General features: G+C 41.4%; 1 protein-coding gene across 1 annotated transcript in view; it reads right to left on the bottom strand.

Moving 5' to 3' along the window:
• LOC148353763 (serine protease HTRA1A-like) overlaps nucleotides 1–22,851 on the bottom strand; it is a 59,138-nt gene extending 36,287 nt beyond the window's left edge. The window contains exons 1-3 of the mRNA XM_088350918.1: nucleotides 22,270–22,851; nucleotides 10,300–10,399; nucleotides 5,829–6,033 (exon numbers count right to left, since the gene is read on the bottom strand). Of these exons, the coding sequence (XP_088207044.1) occupies nucleotides 5,829–6,033; nucleotides 10,300–10,399; nucleotides 22,270–22,729 (765 nt within the window). The 5' untranslated portion in view covers nucleotides 22,730–22,851. The remainder of the gene's footprint in view (nucleotides 1–5,828; nucleotides 6,034–10,299; nucleotides 10,400–22,269) is intronic.
• Nucleotides 22,852–24,494: the final 1,643 nt, after the last annotated feature.

Raw genomic sequence — 24,494 nt, 5'->3', positions numbered from 1 at the left:
AACATTGTACTTTTCTCAAATATTGTGTTTTATTCCCAACACAAAAGAAGATCTAAAAATAAAAAAGCATGAAGAATTAATATGAAATCAATCTATTAATCAGTCATAAAATAATCCATAGTCTGCGGGGGCGTCACTTAGAGGGACAAGGTGTATTATTAGTGCCTCCTAGTGGTTAAATAATGCCATTCATTAAAAAAAATAAGAATATTAATGTTAACAAATAGCGAAAATACATGAATTATCATAAATATGCATTTATGTAAAAAATAATATTGCATTTGTGTTACATAATTGAGGCTCGTCTAGAGGGACATGACATAGATTTCTGCCATTTTGCTGCTACAGGTACTGAAAAGCAAAACAAAACAGGTGAAAGGCTGGGGTGAAATATTAGAAGAAAAATTGTGCTATATAGTCACTTTGAGACTCTGTAGTTTGTTTTTAGAACAGAGAATGGAATTCTTATCTGAAGGCTTCTCCCTGTTTCTCCTTGGAAGTTAAAAATCCATTGGTGTCTTCTCTCCTTATTTTAAGGGAAAGATTCAACTTAAAAGTAAGTATTGAAATATATAAGCTATATTAATATCTTTAAAACAGCGGGGAGATAGGCAACCTGGACTAATCTCTTGCCTGCAAACCAGGCATTTGCTACGTGTGAGCATCAGAAGGTCAAGTAGACGGAGAAATCAAAACAGAATGACAAAGCGGAACAATGGACGCAAGAGTCCATGTGTTGCCGTTTCAATGCCCTTTTTCCCAGCAGAGTGCGCAAGCCTGTGACATTACGGCTCAACGCTGAAGCGCCGCCGCCACCTCAGAGCGACCGCCGCTTCTGAGCTTTGGCACAGGGCCTCCCTTGTGCTGAATTTGCATGTTTTCCCTTTGCGTGCTTGTGCGGTCTACTACGGCTTCCAAAAAACATGCGAGGATCACCCGAGAACTCTAATTTAGTTTGAGTGTTTGCATAAACACGGGGGTAAACATCCAGATGTTAATTTCTATAGTCATTAAAGTCCCAAACACTGAAGTTGAGAACTGGGAGTCTTACTTGCCAACCGCTTGGCTACGATCCTGCCAGATTAACAAATCACATGTACTCTGAAGCCCCTGCGACCCTACTAAGGATAAGCAGTGGAGATAATGGATGGATGGATGCTCTGTAAAGCAGTGTTTTTCAACTAGTGTGCCAGGGTACGTTAGTGTGCCGTCAGACCGAGTCTAGCGTGCCGCAGGAAATTGCCCAATAAAAAAAAAGCATGCTATTGCTCAATATTGCTGCTTTCTTTCAGTGATCATCCGAGTAATTAAAAGATTAATAACATCAGAGCTGCAAGTAGCACCAGATGACTATTTCCTTTTTCTTTTTATATATAAAGTATTTGCTCATAAGGTGGTGCAGTATATAAAACATGCGTCTCAAACTCAATAGAGTTGGGGGCCGCTGAAGCTAGGAGCCGGCTGAATGGGGTTTTCCGCAAAAAAGTGCTGATAAAAGCAATCTGCTTTTTAAAGGGACAGTGTTTTATAATTGGCCACTAGATATCGCTGTAATGTGTAGTGCAACCAAATATGAGTCCATGGACGACTACAAACTACGGAGCATGAAAGTGAGCGCAAAGGACGCTTTTTCTCCCAATTTTTACCTAGCCTTTCTCAAAGATGGACAAAAAGAAGGAAAAATTATTTTCTTTAAGAATAGGAAAAAAATTAAGAAAGAAGAATAAGAAAAAATAGGAAAACAGGAATAAAAAGAAAAGTAGTAGGAAACAAAGGGGTAGCACGGCAGCGCAGTGGTTGGCGAGTGTTTGGCACAGTTCAAAGGTCATGAGATCGAACCTTCCTGTGTGGAGTTTGCATGTTCTCCCCGTGCTTGTGTGGGTTTCCTCCGGGCACTCCGGTTTCCTCCCACATTCCAAAAGCATGCATGTCAGGTTAATTGGCCAGTCCAAATTGTCCCTAGGTGTGAATGAGCAAGTGAGTTGTCTGCATCTGTGTGCCCTGCGACTGGATGGCAACCAGTTGAGGGTGTCCCCTGCCCACTGCCCAAAGATCTATTGGGTGCACCGCTTATCCTCTGTAGGGTCGCTGGGGTGCTGGAGCCCATCACAGCCATCTTCGGGCAGTTGGCAAGGAACACTCTGAACTGGTTGCCAGCCAGTCGCAGGGCACACAGAGGCAGACGATTCGCTCGCTCATTCACACCTAGGGACTATTTGGACTGGCCAATTAACCTGACATGCATGTTTTTGGGAAAGTGGGAGGAAACCGGAGTGCCCAAGGAAACCCATGCAGTCATGGGGAGAACATGCACACTCCACACGTGGAGGCTGCGATAGCTGGACTTAAACCATGAACCTCCGCACACCTGGGCTGCGCTAACCCAATGAGGATTCCATGATGATTTATGTTCAAATTTTGTAGTTATCATAGAAAATGACTATTTCGTAATTTGTTATAAACTGACGTAGTGAACTCCAAAAAATGTCTAATTTTTGGTAGCACTGATACGGGGTTGCTCTTTTATTACTAGGTATGTCGATGATTTGTTCATATTGGTCCAAAAATCGAACCCAGTCTGAAATACCCTAAAAGTAAACATACCCAGTGATTCAGTGTAACCATTTAAAAAAGGTGCAAAATCATTGGGTCTTGGTCATAAAGTATGAGTGGTTTATTATTCTGACATTTAAACGTGGTTAACCAATTTTCACACATGTATGCCAGTTTGGGATTTTGACGTGTCCCAAAACCTTGCCTGAAACAGTTCATAAACTTTTTACGATGTTATCACCATGGAAACAAAATATGTCACAGGACTTTCCCGTCCTGGAATATTCGTGTATTTGTATTGTACACACCTGGAAAGAAATAATACCAACCAAATAAATCATGTTCCTCATCTCCTTCTTTTAGGCTTCTTCTGCATTCTTTTTCCGCAGTATTGTGTTTAATCCCAGCAGACAAGCGTTTGTGCACGTAAAACACGGATGGATAGAGCAGTCATACCACGTGCTGATTTACTCAAATAAGGCACAATAGTGACAATTTGAGAGTCCTTCACAAGAAACCCGAACTTCCTCTGTAATAATCGCACGCTACGTTAATGTATGGGTTAGGAAGTTCGACAGACACAAAGAAAACCACTTTTGTCTAGAAAAACTCTAGACGGCTCCTGGCACTATAGGACAAGGTGATTGTGCAAAAAAAATACTGATTTATTGAATAGATACTGAACTTACTATTAATAAAGACATCTATGCATTGATTTATCCATCCATCCATTATCTGAACTGCTTATCCTCAGTAGGGTCGCAGGGGTGCTGGAGCCCATTCCAGCTATCCCTGGGCAGTGGGCAGGGGAAACCCTGAACTGGTTACTTGTATTGATTTCGTGTCCTTCAAAGTCTCTTTTCATCACCAGAAACACCAAAGAGTTGATTCCCTCTTCATTCATACCTCGGGACAATTTAGACCGGCCAATTAACCTGACATGAAGATTTTTGGAATGTGGGAGGAACCTGTTAAGCCTGGAGGAAACATGCAATCGCGGGGAGAACATGCAAACTAACCACTCAGCTGCCGTGCTGCTTGAATTGATTTAATTAACTATTAAAACAAAATTCTATATATAAAAGTTTAAAAGGAGCAGCCAGAAAAAGAATTACTGTAATATACAGGTACTTAAAGGGACAGAGTGTATCATTTAGCGCCTCTTGGTGGAAAATAAAAACGCAATTACAAAACAAAACAATGTTAATTCAAATAATTAGCAGAAATACACAAACTATCATGTAAACGCGTATTTACACAAAAAATATAGAAATTTGCATTAATTTGACAAAACAAAAACCTCATCCAGACAAAGCTAACCTAATTGTCCGTCATCTTGCTGCTATGGGTACCTGAAAAGACAAAAAGCTTGCGAAAGGCTTGGTTAAAAAAATAAGAGAAAAAAATGGTTCGGTTTGAGTCTCCTTAGCTTGAATTAAACCTTAGGCTTTTTGGCCCTCGTTTTCAGATGCAGGACATCTTGTGGCCAAATAATACAAACTGTCCCTTTAAGTAGCCGTTGGGTTCTTCGATTCTTTCTCTGTTTGGCTTTTAGTGCAAAGCGGTCGGTCACTTCTGGTACAAAATGTTGCAATATTTAAGATACAAGCACATTTGCCAAATAAATACATGTGATGATTATAAAGTAGTATAGAGAACTAAGGAACCACTGTATCATGTTGTGTAGAATAAAAAATATATGAAAAATAATGGTTAAAATTAGGCCATTTAACTGCCAACAGAATGAGTCTGTAAATAAAACTAAACTAATAATACATAAAAAAAAATTGCAATTGAAAACACCATAATTAAACATAATAACCGGTGTTATGTTTGTATGAGTTAACCACAACATTTGCATATGATCAATAATTAGATGGTATTTAACTCAAGAACCTAGATGCTCATTTTCAATAAGCCCATCAATTGGATTTGCTTCACCCTTCCCATAAGCACTGGTGATGTATTTAAAGAAATAGAGATTTGTAATCAAATACTACTACTGCATTTGTAATTTATGTGAGTCAAGGGGTCTCAAACCCGCGGGCGGCATGATAGTTCGCGGTCCCTGCTATAATATTAGAGTTTCAAGGGACAGCGGGTATCATATGACCAGTAGATGTCTCTATATTGTATCACACAATCAGAAACGACTGCTTAAAAGCGCAATGAAGAAGGCAAACTATGGACCGGGGCCTTTGCTCTGAAAATGCTGGTCTACTAGTGATCCCAAGATCCAAGAAGAAATCACTTCTTCGGGCCCCGGTGTTGTAGAATGCTCTGCCCCCTGAGATTAGATCTGCAAACTCAGTGTAACTGTTTCAATCTAGGCTTAAAACACACATTTTACAGCTTATTATTGACCTACATTTCACGTTGACAATATCTGTGTTGTATTTGTTATTGCAACATCCGTTGCAGCCTGGTCATCCTAGAGCGGGATTGCCTCATGTGCAGTCCTGTCTCAGGGTTTCTTCATTTTCCTCATGTTGAAGTTTTGGAGTTTTTCCTTGCCCTCATGTAGGTTTTAGATCAGGGGATGGTGTAATAATAGTCTGTGGTTTGCAATCATCTGTGGTCTGAGCAGCCCTTTGAGGCTCCTTGTGAATAAGGGCGTCACAAATAAACATGACTTGACTTGACTTGACTCAAAGAGAGTAATAATCAAAATTTTTCATCTTGTTTTTTCACCAATTTTTTGCAAGGTTTTTACATTTTCGAGCACCCGTGCAGCAAGATGGCAGACAGAAGTCACGTCCATTCGGATGACGCTCATGTTATGTCAAATAAATGCAAAATTATGGAATTTTAGAAGAATGCACGTTTATATGATAGTTCGTATATGTTTGGTTATGAGTTAAATTCATACCTGTTTTTTTTTTTAATTAGTTTTTTTTTTTTACTACAAGAAGGCGCTAAATATCTCACACTGTCCCTTTAATGTAAGTGCAGCCCTCACAAATTACAGATTGATTAGTTTTCATATTAATTTTTTATCTTTTTTCCTTATCAGATCTTTTTTTGTGTAAACAATTGTTAAAAAAAAAACAATTTGGCCCTACATCACTCAGACCCTAACTGGGTGGCCCCGAAATAATTAAAATTTGAGACCCATGATGTGAGTGTAACATTAATATTGACTCTAATACTCGGTGTCGTTAGCGTTGAATGAAATGACCTTGATTTCGAGAAAGTGAAGAGGTCGGAATAGAAGTGTTGGTGTTGTCAAGTACGCGAGTGAGTTAGCACCAAAAGAAAACCGCGTATTAGCTTACCGGTGCCTCGATCTTGATGAGGGCGATGTCGGAGCGCTCGTCCACGTCTTTGATTTTTGCGTCATAGATGGCGCCGCTCTTGAGCTCCACCTTGACACGATGCTTATTGGCCACCACGTGAGCGTTGGTCACGATTTGCCCGTCATCTGCCACAACAAAGCCCGAGCCGCTGGCCACCGCCACCTCCCGCTTTGAGTACGTCATCCTTATCGGAAAAGGTAAAAAAATTGTTATAAATTAGGGATCTCCATCCTTTTTTGAAGTCTAGAGATACTTTGTGTTACTAATCAGCGCAAAGGGCTACCAGTTTGGTATGCATTTCTAACATAACATGTTGTTACTATGTTATTACCATGTTATCATCAAGTTAATTATTTGAAGTACGGTTGAATAGACTCAGTCAATAACTAAAATCAATACTTTAAATATAAAATCAAGATGATCCAGCACCGTGGGCCCTACGTTGGCGACCTCTGTTAAAAATAGTAGCTACTTTTCATACCGATATCAAAATTGCAAAATTTTTGCACTGAAAATACTCGTAGAAAGCTTAGGGCAAGGATATCAAACTTTTGTTCTGAGGTGGGCTGGATCAGTAACAGAAGGTTTACTCAACATTTTTAGTTTTTTTTATGTATTATGCTTTTATCACTTAGCATACATTAGTAACATAACCTACAAATTATGATCATGGATGTTCAGGAATCTTTTCCAAACACAACACATTTATTTTCAAAAAATGGCATTGAATGCAGTTTTACACCCAAACCAACTCATTGTGCTATACAAACTCCACAATGCCCGCTAACAGCCGGAGAGAGTATTTGGTTTGGATTCACACAAAATTAATCCTAACTTTTGATAGAAATGACATAGAGATGCCGTCTCTTTTTGACACAGTTAGAAATGAATGGCAGACAGGATTAAATCATCCAACAGGCCGGATCCGGCCCGCAGGCCGTATGTTTTAAATGGCCAGTTTAGGGGGGAAAGGAGGTTAAATGACTACGTAAAATTAAATGTCAACTTTATATATTCTTGTCACAGTTGCCATGGCGCCCAATTGGCCGCTTCCGTGTGGAGCCAGCTGCGGCTCGTTGACAGATTGGCTTCCCTTCTATTTAGGCTTAGTGCTCTCACTCTCCCTTTGTCAGTCCGTCAACGAACCTTTGCCCCGCAAGATGTGGGTCTTGACTCTGTCCGGTTTCCTGCCTGCATTTCCTGTCCGGTATCGTTCCATCTATTGTTTTCCTGTTTATTATTCTCTCCAGTTTTCAATCCCGTCTAGTTTGTCCTGTTCAATTTATATATCCTGTTTCGATATCAATCCTGTCATTTCCACGCCAGACTGCTGCCTAACGTGCATGACTCCCCATTTCCAGTATTATAAAAGGCGTGTGTGAGAAACGCCACGCATTTGGGTTCTTATCCTGTTCCGGTTCATGACAATTCTTGTTTTAAAACGTATTTCAGGGAAGTAAAAAAAATTATCTTATGCACCATTGGTAGATATTTTTAAAATTGTATTTTACAAAAAATTTAAACACTAAAAAGATGTATTTTTATTTGAAATACTTTTTAAATGAAGTAACTAGTAACTGTAATTCATAACTAATTTTCAGCAACGTGCATAACCTACAGTAGAAAGGGACACTTAAAGGGGAGTGACAGCAATGTTCCCTCTAATTTTCCACGGGTCTGAGCATTCACACAAAGTCTGTGAGCAACGCTTGAAACAACAGTGGGGCAACAGCAACCCCAAGTGTGGCAACTAAATCATTATCAAACATGTCCAAAACTTGACACCACGTTACATTTGGCTGAGTTTCCGGCAATGAAAAATTATTTTTCACTTTTGAATGAATTGACTAATGTACGATTGCAAAGGTTGCAGGGCCTACAAACGTCATTTGTTTTTACAATTCTTTCATAAGATTTCCTTTTATTTTATTCCTGGTATCTTTTGTCGCATAATACATTTTTGGGGGCTTATTTAGCCGGTTGCACGATACGGAACAGTATTTAATTACATTTTTTAGTGGAAGTACAATGTTGGCAACAAGATTAACTTTAAATAATTGAATTATTTGAATGCAACACAAACTTTTTCTTCTTTTTCCGTTTTTTTCTACTTTTTTTTAATTCCTTTTTAAAAAAAACTTATTGTGGGTTTTTTTTTCCTAGCTGTTACTTTTTACTTGCTTTTTTGTTCTCTATTACCTTTTTCCCCTTTATTTGCTTCTTTCTTTTCTTCTGGCTTTTTTTCTGAATTTTTCATCCTTTTTTTCTCTTTTTCTCTCCTTTTGTTTTTTTTTTTCCTCAGCTTTTCACTACTTTTTCATTTTGGTATTTTTTTTTCTTTTTTGTTCCATTCCCCCCTTCTTTTAAGTCATTTTGTGCACAATTTTACTTAATATTTGGTTGTGTAGGGATTAAAGAAGCAAAAACAACCTGAAGAGCCGTTTGGGACCCGAAAGAGCCTATTCTATTTAGTGAGCCGAGCCGAAGAAGCCGGTTTTCGAAAAACTCTACTGACTTTAGGGCCCGGTCACACAGCCGTTTGCGTCTGTATCGCGGGTAAAATTTTGCGATTTTTTTTTGCCCGTGGTTGCCCGCGATGGAAAATGCGCAAAATTGGCCAACCCGCTGTTCATCGGTGGTATGCCTGCAAAACAGACGCCGGCGACTGTTCCGCTTTCTCATCGCGTCATTTCCGCGTGTGGACCACGGGTATAAACGCTGCAGAGCCGGTGTTGTGCCGAGAAATGCATCCCTGCCGAGATTTGCATCCCCTGGCTACTATAACCACTTTGACCTGGTTTTATCTCACTTTTATATCACTTTTCAGGAATGAAATAGCGGACATATAACCAAAACCACTTCGTCTTGCATTTGTTGGGAATGTAATACAACTTAAACCGTTCCGTCTTTGTATTTGTTGTGAATGTAATCGAACGGTAATGCACACCGTATATAAATCACTTTTGAGCAGGAAACATGTTTATTTTGCCCTTTTCTATTTAAATCGCTCGTATTGAAACTGTTATGCACTCTACCATAAAGCTTATTTCAGCATAATAAGCTGTATGGTAGAGTGCATAACGGTTCTCAAAAGTGATTTATATACGGTGTGCATTACCGTTCGATTACATTCACAACAAATACAAAGACGGAATGGTTTAAATTGTATACATTCCCAACAAATACAAGTCGAAGTGGTTTTGGTTATATCTTCGCCATCACATTCTCGAAAAATGATATAAAAGTGAGATAAAACAAAGTAAAAGTGGTTACAGTAGCGAGGGGATGCAAATCTCGGCAGGGATGCATTTCTCGGCACAACACCGGGCTGTAGGAATCATAACCGCTCAAGACACAGTCCCGTGAAGATCAAGATTTCAAGCTATGGCACCGAAGAAGCCAATATGTTATTATTGTAATAGTTTTTCATTTTTATTTTATTATCTTGTTATGAAATGAAAAGAAATGTCAAAAAATAAAAATGGATTAAGACGAGGTCACTACGGTGACGGGGATCCATGTTCACCCCTTGACGTCTCGAGCACAACTGACGTGTGCTCGGCAAATCGCGCTGTATATACGCGGAGAAAGGCGTTTGACCGTCACACGCGTTTACACACAGTAATTGTGTGTGAAGTGTGAATTTCCCTACGGGGATGAATAAAGTATCTATCTATCTATCTATCTAATTCACGTGATAACACCGCGATACAGGCGCAGAACATGCTATGACTGTGCTCCACCCATGATTACCCGCTAAAGTTTCGCGTCCTACCCGCGTGTAACCACGCCCTGGCCGCGGCCGTAGCACGTCGTTCCGTGTCTGTACCGCGTCATTACCTCGTGTGTACCACGTGTGCCGCCCGCAGCAAAACTTTTTCGCGCGGCCAACTGCGTGTAAAGCACGGCTGTATCTCGTCTGTATGGCGATCTCAAAGCGTTCAACAGCGTCTGCTTCACAAGCAGAAATTTCTGGCCGTGATTCAGCCTCGATACAGACGCAAACGGCTGTGTGACCGGGCCTTTACTCAACTTCGACATTGACTTCAAAATACCGCATTTAGAACACAGGGGAACCCTTTTATTTTTACTTTCATGCACTGTAACTTTAACTTAATTCGCTTTTTAATGAGCAATTTCGAGCCCTCATTTTTGTGAGCTTGCTGGATTTTCTAGTGCACGGAAAAGCTCTGGGTAGTGCACAATTGCGCGCACACGCAGCTTAGAGGGAACATTGGGTGACAGGCGAGATTGGAGGAGGGTCTAAAGCAGGAAGGTGAGCACAGAATAGAAAAGTTATCCGCATTCTGCAGAGCGGCGGGTGAGTACACAGGTCGGCTGTAAATTTGGAGAGTGCTCACCCACGCACACAGAAATGGAAACACAGAAAAACACAAAGACACGCACAAAGACACGCACAAAGACACACACACAGGTGCATGCGTCTCACTTGCGGTAGAGCTCAATGTGAACCACAGCTGGCGCAATTTTCTCCACCACGTCGGCGATGAAATTGTACTTGTGTCTCGGGCTGTCTGGGTTGTCCTGAACTGGAAAATACACCAAAGAACACAAACACGAGCGGCTCATATGAGACAATTGAATACAAACACTGGTCGAAAAGCGACACGCTAAGTGAGGGAAAAATACAAACAAATCTTTGTCATAACGGTGAAGGAAATGACTCATTTGGCGTGGGGCAGACTCTCTTTCTCTCTCCTTTCTTTCTCACTGGCATTCTCTCAATCTCATGTTCTATCTTTCTACACAGTCATTCTCTCTCTAATGTTCTCTCTTTTTTGTACCTCTCTCTATATTTGTCTTCTGCGCTTTCCTTTTAACTCTCTTACTTTCTCTCTAAGTGTTAAGTGAAGTTAAGTTATGTTTATTTGTATAGCCCTTAATCACAAGGAGTCTCTAGTTCTCTCTCATTCTTTTTTTCTAGCTATCTCTTTCTTTAAAACTCTCTCATCCTCACTCGTTATCACTCTCTCTGTCCATCTCTTTCTCCAACTCTTTCTTTCTCTGTTTCCACTTGTCTATTCCTCTTTTTCTATCTCCCGTTCTCTCTGGTTTTGTATCTGGCTTGCACTACCTTTAGTTTTGTCTCTCTAGGAATCTCTTTCTCAGTACCTTTTCTTACTTTCTCTTTAGTGCCTTTTCCCTCTCTTTTTGTATCTCTCGCTCTTACTCTCATCCTCTTTAGTTTTCTCTTTCTTTTTATAGCTTTCTTCTCCTTCTTTCTTTCATACATTCATCTCTTTCACCCTGTTTATCTCCTTCATTCCATCTTTTGCATTTACTTTCTCTCTCTCTCTCTCTCTCTCTTTTTCTGTCTCGCTCCCTCTCTTTTTCATTCTCCTCTTTCTTTCTTGCTCGCTCTCTCTCTTGCTCACATGTTACCATTGTCTGTCTGTTTTCATTTCTTGCTCACCCTCTCTCACTTTCTCCCTCTCCCTTAAGATTCTCTCTCTCTTTTTCTTTCTCACTGGCATTCTCTCATTCTTTCTTATTCTCTCAATCTCATGTTCCATCCTTCTACAAAGTCATTCTCTCTCTAATGTTCTCTCTCTATTTTTATTTTATTTCTGTACCTGTCTTCCATGCTTTCTTTTGGACTCTTAGTGACTCTCAGTGACTGCTGTCACTGTCTTGTACTACGGACAGACTGAAGAGATCTTTTCTTCCTCATGCCATGAGGCTCTTTAACTCCACCCGGCAGAGTAAAGGCCCACATTAAACCACACCACCTACATTGGATATTACCGAATCTTACAGCATTATGTGTTCTGTGTAGCACTATTTAGTTACTCTATATAACATACTAAAGTGGGCATTTGCACGTCACACTGGGTATCTGTATATTGTATTCTTTTGGCTTTATTATTGTATTGTTCTCAGCTCAGGGATGCTGCTGGAAATGTGAATTTCCCTTAGGGGATGAATAAAGTATCTATCTATCTATCTATCTATCTATCTCTTACATTATTTCTCAGTGTTCTCTCTTTTTTCTAGCTGTCTATCTCTTTCTTGAAAACTCTGTCATCCTCACTCGTTATCACTCTCTTTGTCTATCTCTTTCTTGCGCTACCTAATGTTTTGTCTCCCTAGGAATCTCTCTCACTACCTTTTCTTACTTTCTCTGTAATGTTTTCTCTCTTTCTCTCTCTTGCTTTTTCCCTCTCTTTTTTCTTGTCTCTCACTCTTCATCTCATTCTCTGTAGTTGTCTCTCTTTCTTTTTATATCTTTCCTTTCACTCTTTCTTCCTTGCGTTCTTTCTCTTTCACTCTGTTTATCTCCGTCATTCTGTCTTTTGCATTCTCTCTCTCTCTCTCTTTCTCCTCTTTCTTTTTTGCTTGCTCTCTCTCTCTTGATCACTTTTGATCTCTCAATCTCTCTCTCTCTCTCTCTTCTTTTTTAAAACTTGTTCTCTCCTCTGCTAACTTGTCATCGCTCCATCTCCATGTCTTTCTCACTCTTGCTCTCTCTCCCACTCCGCCCACTCTATAAGCACTCTCTCGCTCTCTTATTCCCCATATGTCTATCTTTGTTTCTTTTTCTATCTGCCTCACATTTTCTACTGTCCCTATGGCGTTATTTTTTGTTATCACCCTATTGTTCTCTATTGTTTTCTCTCTCTCTCTCTCTAGCAATCTTTCTGTTTCTCTGTCTGTCTGCTTGTATGCCCCAACCCCCCACCCCCTCTCTCCCTTTCTCAGTTTTTTTCCCTGCCGTAGAAAAATACTTTTATTTTGGTCCTGTCACTCACTTTAAGCTAATTGATTGGTTAATGTGAGTGTTTTTGTTCGCTGAGCAGAGGAGGGAGGGGTACTGGGACCTAGACTCTCCACCCACTGAATTCTCACAAAATTATATGGGAAACAGGGTGCATCTATAACCACCTAACCTCTCAATTGTTTTCTTGGGACAAATTATGTCCCTGTCTGTTCCTGTGCACACACACACACACACACAGACAAACACACTCATGCGTGTCGCACCGGCATTCTAAACCTTCACCTTATCTCACCACCTTGGTTTTACATATTTTACATTGCTTTTGGCGGCTTTCGCACACACAGGCATACACACACCCCGGTCTTACCAAGAATCGAAGCAGTTGTCGGCAGCGGGCAAGTCAGGAAACGTAGCGTGATGCACCTGCTTATTAAGTTCGGCACCCAGTGGACGCTTATAGCAGCAAAAGGTTTCCACGTAACAAATGTCTTTGATTCTCAAATATCAGTCATTATGTCTCACCGAGGGGAGTATTTAAAGTCATAAGCCCCCCAGGACGTTGCACTTGAAAGCAAGGAGTTTAGGTTGTAAAGGAGGATCATTAAACTAAAATAGCCCGGGATTGCACAGGGATTTTCTTTTTATGGTTGTGAAAATCACTCTCACCTGCCTAGACAATTACAAGTTGGGATGAGTTTGTTTATCTGTCTACGTGAAACATGGAAGACGGCACACGCACGATCTGATTTTCAATGCCTTGGATATAACTCAAGTGTCTACAAGGTGTCCAGGCAGCAGCATTTTTTGACCTGGTGGCATTGATTTTTAAAGTAAATCAACAACATACAGTTGCAATCAAATTGCCGTATGAGACATTCTAAAGAGTAATTTGGACTTTTGTGTATTTAATTAAATGCACAGTTAGCTTTAACACCCTCCTCTTTACCACTTCTATCATTTACCTTTGAATCCCCCATTCTTCATCTTGCTGCCTTTTAATTGACCGTCACTTTGCTTTCAAATCACCCATTCATTTTCACGTTGCTCTCATTCATTATCCAGTCGTCCTTTAATCCAGCCATCCTTCACTCTGTCTTTTCTTTAATTTGTCTTCATTTTTTCCCTCTTTCAATCTTTCTCTCTATCTGTTTTTCTATCAATCTATCGATCTATCTATCACCTATGTCACGATTCATCAAATGCCCTCACCTGCGCTCACTCTTCCCTAATTAACCCTCTTCCTATTTAAGCACGTGTTTCTCGTTCACTCCTTGTCAGTCCGTTAGCAAACCTCAGCGCATGCAAGGCAATCAATTTTAACTCTGGCTCCCGTTTTGATCCTGACCGGTTTCCTGCATCGATCCCGGATCCACGCTCTGTTCTCCTGTCCCAGCTACCCATATCCTGCCTGATTCCTTCCCCTGTTTCCTGTATCGATCCTGATCCACGCTCCGTTCTCCTGTCTCGGCCACCTGTATTCTGCCTGATTCCGTCCCCTGTTTCCTGTATCAATCCCCGATGCACGCTCCGTTCTCCTGTCTCGGCTACCCGTATCCTGCCTGATTCTGTCCCCCGTTTCCTGTATCGATCCCCAACCACGTTTCATTCTCCCATCCTGGCTACCTGACTTCTTCCAATCCACAATCACGCTTCGTTCTCCCGTCCCGGCTACTCGACTTGTTCCAATCAGCGATCATGCTTCGTTCTCTTGTACCGGCTCGGCTCTCTGGCCCCGACTGTCCCCCTCACCACCTGTGATCAGCAGCGGGGGATTCCTGTTCCACTTGTCTAGTGAGCACCAGATTGCTGTCTTTTCCCCTGTCCCTGACTTCGCTGATCCCTTGATAAAGCATTGTGTGAAACGTTACGCATTTGGGTCCACTGCTTGTTCCGGTTGTGACAGCCTACCTGTCTGTCTGTCTGTCTGTATATTGCTCACCATTTTCTTATCTATCTTTCTTTGCTTCTTATTGTTATCTGCTCCTTATCAGTCTTCAGATCGAGCCATTTTATAGTTGTCCTTGTTTTCCTCCCTTGATCCATTATTCCCTCAATTCACCCATTCGACACTCAATGGAGTTTTGCTTCCTGACATTTTTAATCACCTGTCCGAGGATGTGTAATAAACCATTCTGTCACTTATCTTTCCTTCTAGCATCAATTCATTTTACTGACGTCCATCCATCCATCCATCCATCCATCCATCCATCTATCCATCCAGCCATCCATCCACACCTTTATTATTCATCCACCAACTCATCCATCTTTTATCCATTGGACCATACACTCATCCATCAGTACACCAACTCATACATTCATCCATTTCTCTTCTGCAACAAAGAACATGGAAAACGCTCCTCGCGAGTTACCGAGTTCAGAGTCTAACATCATCGTTCTCTGATATCCATTCTAAATCAAAGCCCTGTTTGTGATTATCGGCGCAGCATGTCCTCCGCGTGCAAAGAGATCCAAAACAAATTCCTGACGTTGGCATTTCTAAGCCGTTGCGTTGAAGATATTTGCAGCATCTGTACTTTCCACAAAAACTCAACATCACTCTCATTCCTCAACATAATGCCTTTAAAATAGGTGTAAAAGAAAAATAGGCCAATGTTAAGTGAGACCGGTATTTAGCCAAATTATTCAGCCAAAAGCAACACTTGTTGAATATTAAACCCTGACAGAAAGGGAAATCATGCCGTTTCTCCCCCCAAATGTAGGTCCGTTGCCAAGCACAGAAGTAAAGGGCTGAGGGACTTGTTTGTCCATAACTGGAGCAGCGGCAATTGAATCTTTGTTTTTTGGATAGAACTTCCAAATTGCTTAAATAGTAATCAACACACAAACGATAACTATTAAATATTTGTGTTTGGAATAGTACTGTACTTCTAAAGCGTTCAACTAGTAATCAACACAGCCCAGAAGATTATTGGATACCCTCAGGTCAGTCTGGAGGATATTGTCGGCTCGCGATACCACAACAGAACGATTAAAATCATAAAAGACTCTTCTACCCAGCCACAACCCCTTTGACCTGTTGCCTTCTAGTAGACACTACAGGTCCCTTAAAGGACTACCAGGCCCAGAGACAGTTTCTTCCCCAGGGCCATCACCACCCTAAACAAGCATTCAAAACTGTTCAAATATGTATCGTTTGATTTATTCGGAAATTGTTGTTGCAGTTAAATGTTATTGCACTATTTTTCATTGCACTATTACTACAATTTAGGCCAGTCTCCTGTACTTGGGAATTTATTTAGTGCTGATAAATGTTAGTGCACTACTTTTCATTGCACTATTATCATAACTTAAGCCAATCTTTAAGCACTGTTTTGTTTGTTGTTTGGATCCCTTAACTACAAGGGGAACTATTTCCTTTGATGTCTCTTGGGGAAGTACAGCCTGGTGGCACCTATCCCTCTCCAGGTCACCAAATGTTTCCACCCAGTCCCCTACCTTTCATGTGTTAGGCTAATCACTGCACTAATGAAACACTACTTGCTTAATATGTTTGCCTATTTATCCTGACAGTCTTTTATTTAATTTATGAATTCATTGCATGTCTAATCTTGTTGCATAAAATGTTTCATAACGTTAATATAGATGACAAAAACGACAATTGATTTCAATTTAAGTAGCTAAGCTTTGTCAGTTTGTTAGATTTCATCTAATTGGGAGTACTCTGCAAGGACTCTACAAGAGACAATGCAATGCAAATTCAATCCCAGGCTGCTGTTGCTCTAGTGCAACTTTCGAAAAAACAAAAACACAGAGAGAAAATGCTTATATTATTTTAGCTGAGAAGAGCTACTCAAATTACGCGGTCGCTTCAACCTTAGTCAAGATCATCCAACTTTTCGTTAAAACCTTCTTTGAATGTGTACATCTCTTGAGAGGAAGCAGCAGCAGCGAAGAGCTGCGTTTTTCTTCCGCTGCCAAACAAAACGTTCCACGTTCCACTGCAGATGTGGAAGTTCTCTCTACAGGAGCTCTGCAAAACCTACTGGACCAAGCCACAGGCTAGCCTCTGGGACCGTAGCGTCTCTTCCCGCTCGCGAGTGACAAACAGACATCGGGCTGCTCCGACCGCCGCCTCCGCACGCCCTTTTGATGTACTCGTCCAGCCTCTACCCGAAAAGACGGGTTGCTAATTTTGTGTTTTTTCCTCTCAGTGCCGTCTGCCTGAAGAAAGCCGGCGGCTTCTGATCAAAGACAGACAGGCTGTCATGTGACTGCCGAGGGTGATTTATGGTTTGGGGGCTAGCGGTAGAGCTTGGGAAGGAGACGCAGACGGAAAAGAGTGACGAAGGCTACATTCGACAACGTTTTGGGAGAGAGCAGGTGCTGGAAGTCTGCCGTTCAAGTGAGCCTGCTCCATGCATCTAGTCAAGAATGAGTCAGGCATAAAAGGAACGTCAAGTAGGCATTGTGATAAGTTTAATGTTTAGTAGACAGTCAAAATAAGGACAGAACACATTAATGGGTTTTGAACTTGCAAGAAGAACACGTTGGAGAGCCCAAACTGCTGATAAGAAAATTCAACCTTTTCTTAAAGCCTTCTCTAGGTCCCTTTCTTTTTATTAAATCTCCTCTGTCACCAAAATTGCCCTAAACAGTGTGGCTATCAAAGATCCGCAACATGATTGGCCGATTACGACAATGATGTAAACAGTGCATAATGGTCAAAACCACAAACGGTGCGCAGTAAAAGTCTAAATTATGAACTGGCATCCTATCAACCTCATTTGCAGGTGTCCGGTATTAAAAACAGAATAAATGTATTACTGAGCAAGATTAATAACAAACAAGGGCAAGGATCTCCAACATGGTTCGTGCCCGCACCAAGTAGGGCCCCTAAGACCACCTGATAACCACCAAACTGGTTCTGAAAATATATCATCGGTCATTGTAATTTTCCAGGAGTTCATACTTCGAACTGGCATGATGATGAGTCGTTAACTGAGCCTATTTTAACCTATCATAATTGCATATGTTAACATAGTAGCAACATAAAAATGCGTATCAAACTGGTAGCATTTTGTGCTAATCTGTAACAAAAGAGTAGGTTTTAGCTTCAAAAGAGTTGGCGACCCCTGCATTAGAGTTTATCACCAATAGCACAGCCAATGTTGTCAACTTAGTGATTTTGTTGCTATATTTAGCAGCTCCAGTGACTAAGGCGACTAGTGACCTTAATTCCAGCAAAGAACAGACAACATGAGCAGATTTTCAACAGGTGCTTTGTGTAGGTGCAGACTGTGCTGAATACTACCAAAAACATAAGAACTCCATAAAGCATACAAGAGGAAAATGTGACACTGAGTAATAAGGCGAACTAATTAACCACGAGAGGAAATCATGACCAAGTCAGAAGTTCATGTGTAGAAGAGCGCTCCAAGTGGAGTTTAGGACTCCCCTGATTAGGGTAATAAGGATTTTCATTTGACATCCTAATGGAGTGCAGGTCCGCCACTTTATAGGGAATAACATTCCTGTCTGCCAGGGAAATCGACTTTCTTGTAGCCAGTGTGTTTTTAATCAAGCTGAGGAAGTCCGCATGACTTCATCCGTGCAGTCAAAAGTTGGAAAAACGTGCGCCAATACACAATAGAATAGCCGGTTTGTTTTTTCAACCGCGACAACCTGGCACTTAGTGTCGCTGACTGCGCTCGGAACCTCAAAGGATCATTTATGAGGTCACGCTCTGCAGCCCTTTTGTTTGTATTTAAGGAAGGGGAAAGATATGCAGGGACATCACAATGAAGACATCCGAGAGCGTTTTTTCTTCTTCTTGTTTGCACCAAGTCGATGTTGTATTTGTGCGTTGTGTGACACCGTGAACAAAATATGCTAACTCTCTGCTTTCAAAATTGAATGCCTAGCCTGGATTAGTCTACCACCGTGCTTCTGGATATCTGATATTCTGATTGGCTCCCTGTCACTACTAAAACACAGTCCTGTCCGTCCCCTGGGGTCAGTCCGTCTGCGAACCTCAGTGAATACTAGGCAAGACTTTTTCGACCCTGACTCCCACCTTTCCTGTTTTTGCTCCCGTCTTTCTCCGGCTACGACCTGTTTTGCTCCTGACCACGTCTGTTCTCCCGTCCTGGCTTACGACCTCTTTTTGTCCCCCGACTACGTCTACTCTCCCGTTCTGGCTTACAACTCGCTTCCGACCCAGACCACGCTTTGATCTCCCCGTCCCGGCTACCGACCCGTTTTTTTCCATCCCTGACACCGCCATCGCTCGCTACGGAAGATCCACTTCTGCAATCGGAGCACAATACGAGTACGAGAGCGACTTGCTGCCTGCGTCCAGCGAACACCGGATCGTGGGCGCAGCCCTTTCGCTTTCCTCCAATAAAACTTGTGAGAAATGTAACGCAATTGGGTCCTGTTTCCGTTCTGGTCCTGACAAGTTTTCAAAACAACTTTTTTCATAAATCTAATGCTTGGGTTGGATATGGTTACATGGCAATTTCACCCAAATAGTGCAGAATTACGCATTTTGGCTAAATTCCTCCCCTTAAAAACATGTTGCTAAACACAAAATGTGTTTCAGGGAGCATCATGTGTTTTGATAGTAAAATGCAGTGCATAGATTTTTCATAGATCTTGGAAAGTGTTTTAAGAAATATATTCTAATTCTATCATTTAATACATTAAACCAGGTATAAATTGGCATGAGTAATTCTAGACTTAATTAAATAGATAGGTACTATTTTTTTCATAAAGATATCATAATTACTCCATCCAGCCATCTCTTTTACATTTACATTAAAAAGAACATTACAAAAACAACTTTTGAGAACTATTAATTTCATTACAACTGTCAATTTTTATCACATTATGCACAATAGGGAATTTCAAAATAAGATGAGGATGACCACCTCTTTAACCTACAGCCTGGTAGCCGCTACAGGTCTTTTTAACAAGTGCTAACAGGCTCAGAGATAGTTACTTACCACCCTTAAGAAGCACTCATAACTGTGGAAATTATATATTTTATATATATTTTTGGGAATTTGTGATGCTGTTAAATGTTATTGCACTACTTTCCATTGCACTATTACTGCAATCTAGGCCAATCTCCACTGTGTTGTTAATATTTCTAACTATTTATTCAGACATTCTTTTATAATATTTTTTTTCTTTAAAGTATTATTTACTTGTTTATCCTGGAGTGCCATGTTTAATCTCGTTGCAAACAATGTTCCCTACATTGTTATCAATGGCATTAAAAAATATTCGATTCAGAGCATCCAAGTATTTGAACCTGTGGTTCTTAACCTGGTTGCAGATGATCATGTGACATTGCTTGCCCAATCAGTGCTGCATGGAAGCCGGCACACTCAGGTCTGTTACCACGTGTGAATGTCATTGTAGTACGTCGTGTAATAACTTTCTTCATATTTCAATCCACACTTAAAGGAGCAAAAAGAGAAAGTGGCTGGGCACATGAGTACAATATGGATTTTAAAGTCAATCCGGAATGGGATGAGAGTCAGCGACCTATTTGCATGGTGTCCAATACCAAGTTGAGCAACTCTAAACTTGCACTGGGAAAACTAGAGGAACACTTCAAGAAGCTGCGTTAGAGGTGAGATCTTAGGATGAGCCCGGCCTGAATTTGGGTCGGTTCGGCCCTAAAATGTCAATCATTACGTTCAAGTTAGGGCCAGGCTTCCCTTTTTTTACTATCCACCTGTCATTTGTTCTATATTTTTACATTTGTTTTTACTTTTTCTTTGTGTCAGATTCACACAGGGTAGCATACAAGCTTGTCGTCTTCTTATTAGCGCATGCACTCGTCGGTATGGCAGCACTGAATGACACAGAGAAGTGGGCGCCCAGTGGGTGGAGGGCAGAGTCCTTTCCTTCCTCCTCCCAAGTACTCACAGATAAAAATGATAATTTCAGGTTTGCATTGTACTTGGTCCCGCAAATGAAGTTCATTGGTTGGGCTTGGGCTAGTTCGGGATTTTAATAGCTGCGGGCCGGGTCAGGTTGTATTGAGATGGGAAATATATGAAAACAATGCCTACAAAGTTTGAGTTGAAGAGAGACATATTTGATGATAAGGCCACTATGTCGGCACTTGGATTTGAACTTGTTAACAATCCGGTCCTCACAGCATCAATTGCAGTCTCGTAAATCATCGCAAAGCAGGGCAAGTCACACACCATTCGTGAAACATCTGTAAGGTCGGCTGCATTAAAGATGGCGGATCTAATAGAACAGTGGCCAAAGACATCCATTCATCCATTTTCTGCATCCTCAGTTGAGTCACGGGGGTGCTGATCCCATCCCAGTTATCTTCGGGCAGTGGGCAGGGGACACCCTGAATTGGTTGCCAGTCGCAGGGCACAAAGAGACATACAATTCACTCGCTCATTCACACCTAGGGACAATTTGGACTGGCCAATTAACCTGACATGCATGTGTTTGGAGTACCCGAGGAAACCCACCCAAGCACGAGGAGAACATGCAAACCCCGCAAAGGAATGGTAGCTGATTTTGATCCCATGACCTCAGAACTGTGCCGCAGACGCACTAACCACTCAGCTGCCATGCTGCCCTGGCCCAAGGCAAATGATCCCAAATTCCATTTTCAAATGACACCATCAGCGACAAAGAAGAAGACATGAGTAAATACATATTGGGTCAAGTATTCACAAATCCGAGAGACAAATGATAAGTCTTAAATTTGAAATAAAATCAGATTTTATTTCACACTTAAGAAGGGTGTGATCCCCCATATAAAACTGGTTAGGTTCGGTAGCTCCAACAAGGTCAAAAACCTAAAAATAGACATGATAGCCGTACAAAGTACGTTTATCATGCATTTTAAGACGTGTACGTCGTACAAGAAAATCTGTTTGGAAAAACCCAAATTTGTCAATTATGGGTACCATCTGGTATACACCGACTATCACGAAACGGCAAATCAATCAAGTCAAACGAGTTCGAGTAGTGTAGTGGTTGGAAGTCCGTCTCTTTTTAGAGAACTGGCTTTTTTGGCTCAACCCATTAAAGAGAGCCGGCTCTCAAACGGCTCACTTGCTTTGATCCATTATATTACGAATTATTATGTTGTATAAAGAAGTTAAGATAAAAAGGAAGTATAAAAGGGGGAAATTAAAAAAGACAGGTTTGTGGTTATCCTTTTAATCAGTATATTACCAACAATAATTTAATGCATAAAATGAATGAATAATTTGAATAAGAAAATGTATTATTCTACTTAGTTATATTTGCATGTATTTTTTCCTTCTACAGTGAACGTCCAAGCTACCTAATTTTTGAACTTTTTTTATAATAAACCTCATTCATGTCGAGCAACTCTGTATCTCACAACAAAATGTTAATTGACAATATATACGATATAAAGAAACACATGTACAATATAACATGTTAAACGACATAAATAAACACGTTTGAAAAAGAATATGGTGTAAGATTATTCTGTATTTTGTAAAGGAAAATATGACCGTTTGTAAGGGCATGGAGCCGTGGAGGTTGACAGGTATACGTAGATAAACATTTTAAAAACGTTTTAGTTTTGTACAAAAGGCCAGCTAAACGGGGATCTAGATGTGACCAATGAATGTCTAAGAGCCAGACTCAAGAAGCGCTAAGGCTGCGTTTGGCCCGCGGACCGATGGGTATTTATTCATTTACCTTTACCGCTGCACGCCCCCCGCTGGATGAAGATAACCGGCGGCTGTTGGAGCTTTTGTGCCCGGTGGCTGACCCGCTTGAGCTCGCAGAGGTTCCGGTAAGACACCCCGTCGCTGCCGCAAACGGGCTCCGTGGCTTTGCACGCGCAGACGCCCGATTTGCCCCTCCGGCGTACGGTGGCCGTGTAGCCCACGCCGCCGCTCACGGAGCACTCCAGTCCCTCTCCGCACACCGGGTCGCCCAGTTTCCCCCCACCGCCGCCGACGCACGCTTCTCCCTCGCCCGACGCGCAAACCGGGCAACACTGGCACGCGTCGAGCGTCAGTCCCGCCGGGCAGTCGCCGGTCGGAGGTCGCGGGCAGGAGGACTTGTCGCAGCGCGTCGGGCAGCCCACCACGAAGCGGCCGGAGCTTTGAGCATCGACGGCCAAAGCCAGGAACGCGAGAAGACACCAAAACATGATAGCACCGGAGGAGGAAAGTTCCTGTCTTTTTCAAGTGTGGATAGCAAATGTCGCCGGGTGAGAGTTGCGGAGGACTGAAGAGGGAGGGAAAGAAAGATCCAGCCGAGTTTGTTATGTGGGCGCGCTCCATCTCTCTCTCTCCTTCTCTCCCTCTCTCTCTCTCTCTATCTATCTCTCTCTCTCCCTTTCCCTCTTACTCTCACACACACTCGTTATCCAAATTGTGAAGGGAATCCCGGCCCTTTCGACTCGGCTCACTATTAACAATAAAATAAAGCTTTTAATTAATTTAAACTTTTAAATTGTTTATAGGGGGGAGAAAAAGATAAGGAGAGAAAGAGAGTGATTAAAAAAAGAGCGCATGAGAGAATTAAGAAGAGAGAAAAGGAGAAAGAAAGCGTGATTGAAAAAGAGAGAGCGGGAGAGAAAAGAGAGATTGAAAAAAAGAGAAAGAAAGAGAGATATATATAAAGAGAGAGAGAGGAAGAAAAAAGAGACAGGAAAAGAAAGGAAGAAAGGATGTGAATGGAAAAGAGAGAGGCAACGAGAAAGACAGATAGAGAAAAAAGGAAGAGTAAAAGTGAGGAAGAGAGAGCAAAATAAAGGGAAAGGCAGAGAGAGAGAGAGGGGGGGGGGGAGAGAGAGAGAACAAGAGAGAGGAAGAGATGGATAGAGAGAAAGAGAATGACTTAAAAAGAGAGAGCAGAAGAGAAAGAGAGAGAGAGAGAGAGAGAGAGAGAGAGAGAGAGAGAGAGAGAGAGAGAGAGAGAGAGAGAGAGAGAGAGAGAGAGAGAGAGAGTGAAAGTAACTTAAAAAGAGACAGAGTGAAAGAGCAAAACAATGAGGGGAGAAAAGAAATATAAAGGCCTGGAAAGTGAGAGGGGGAGAAAGAGAAATAGAAAGTGAAATGGAAAGAGAGAGAAAGAGAGACAGGTAGGAAAAAGAAAGAGAGAAAACAATTAAAAGGGAGCCGGCTCTTTTTTGATGGCGGGCCAACTTTTGTCTTTCACTTTAAAGAGCTGGCTCGTAAAGCCTTTTTGTTTGCAAACGACCCACCACCAGTCTCTAGCTCAGAGGTTTAGTACAATCTTCAGAATTCACGGACATCAACGCTACGCTAACATGGGTTTGACTACACATCCCAGCTGGGAACACTAATTAGATCTAAACTAAAACAACAACGAAACTAGTGTAGATACAGGATACGTTGGTACACAAACTAACACTAAGTGAACAAAACATAAAGGTTGACGCACGATATGTTGGAAAACTTCTAACATAACAAAACTTGAAACGAATGACACAAAAAAACATTTCAACACAAAACAACAGCTAAAGTCCTATTATGACGAGAGAATGATATAAAATGCCAGAAAACCAACTCGTGCTAACTGAAGAAAACATGAAAGTAGACGACGCAGGGTGTGTACTCGCATGTGAATAGAACGACCCATCACAAGAGTGCCAAGACGATAAGACCATGTATGGTATACTAACTGATGTTCTGGCGTTTCAATACTGAAATATTTGACTGCCTATATTTAGTCATGATTGTACAATTTCTCAATATATGACTTTTTAATTTATTTAGTCACAATTATATCTTTAGTTGTGTTTTATTTTGTAGTCAGAAGTGGCCTTGGGACTATCACCTTTGAGTGGAATACATGATGAGAGACTGGAAGCATACATTTAAGCTCATGAGGAGATGTAACCTGCACGAAGGATCACATTAAGAAAAGTCTAGCTTTCGTCCCTGTTA

This window comes from Urocampus carinirostris, chromosome 13, assembly GCF_059441175.1.
Source record: "Urocampus carinirostris isolate Australia breed hairy pipefish chromosome 13, RoL_Ucar_1.0, whole genome shotgun sequence".
In the NCBI taxonomy this organism is placed as follows: Eukaryota; Metazoa; Chordata; class Actinopteri; order Syngnathiformes; family Syngnathidae; genus Urocampus; species Urocampus carinirostris.
Note: the sequence above shows the minus strand (reverse complement) of the source record. Positions and strands in the feature narration are given on the sequence as shown.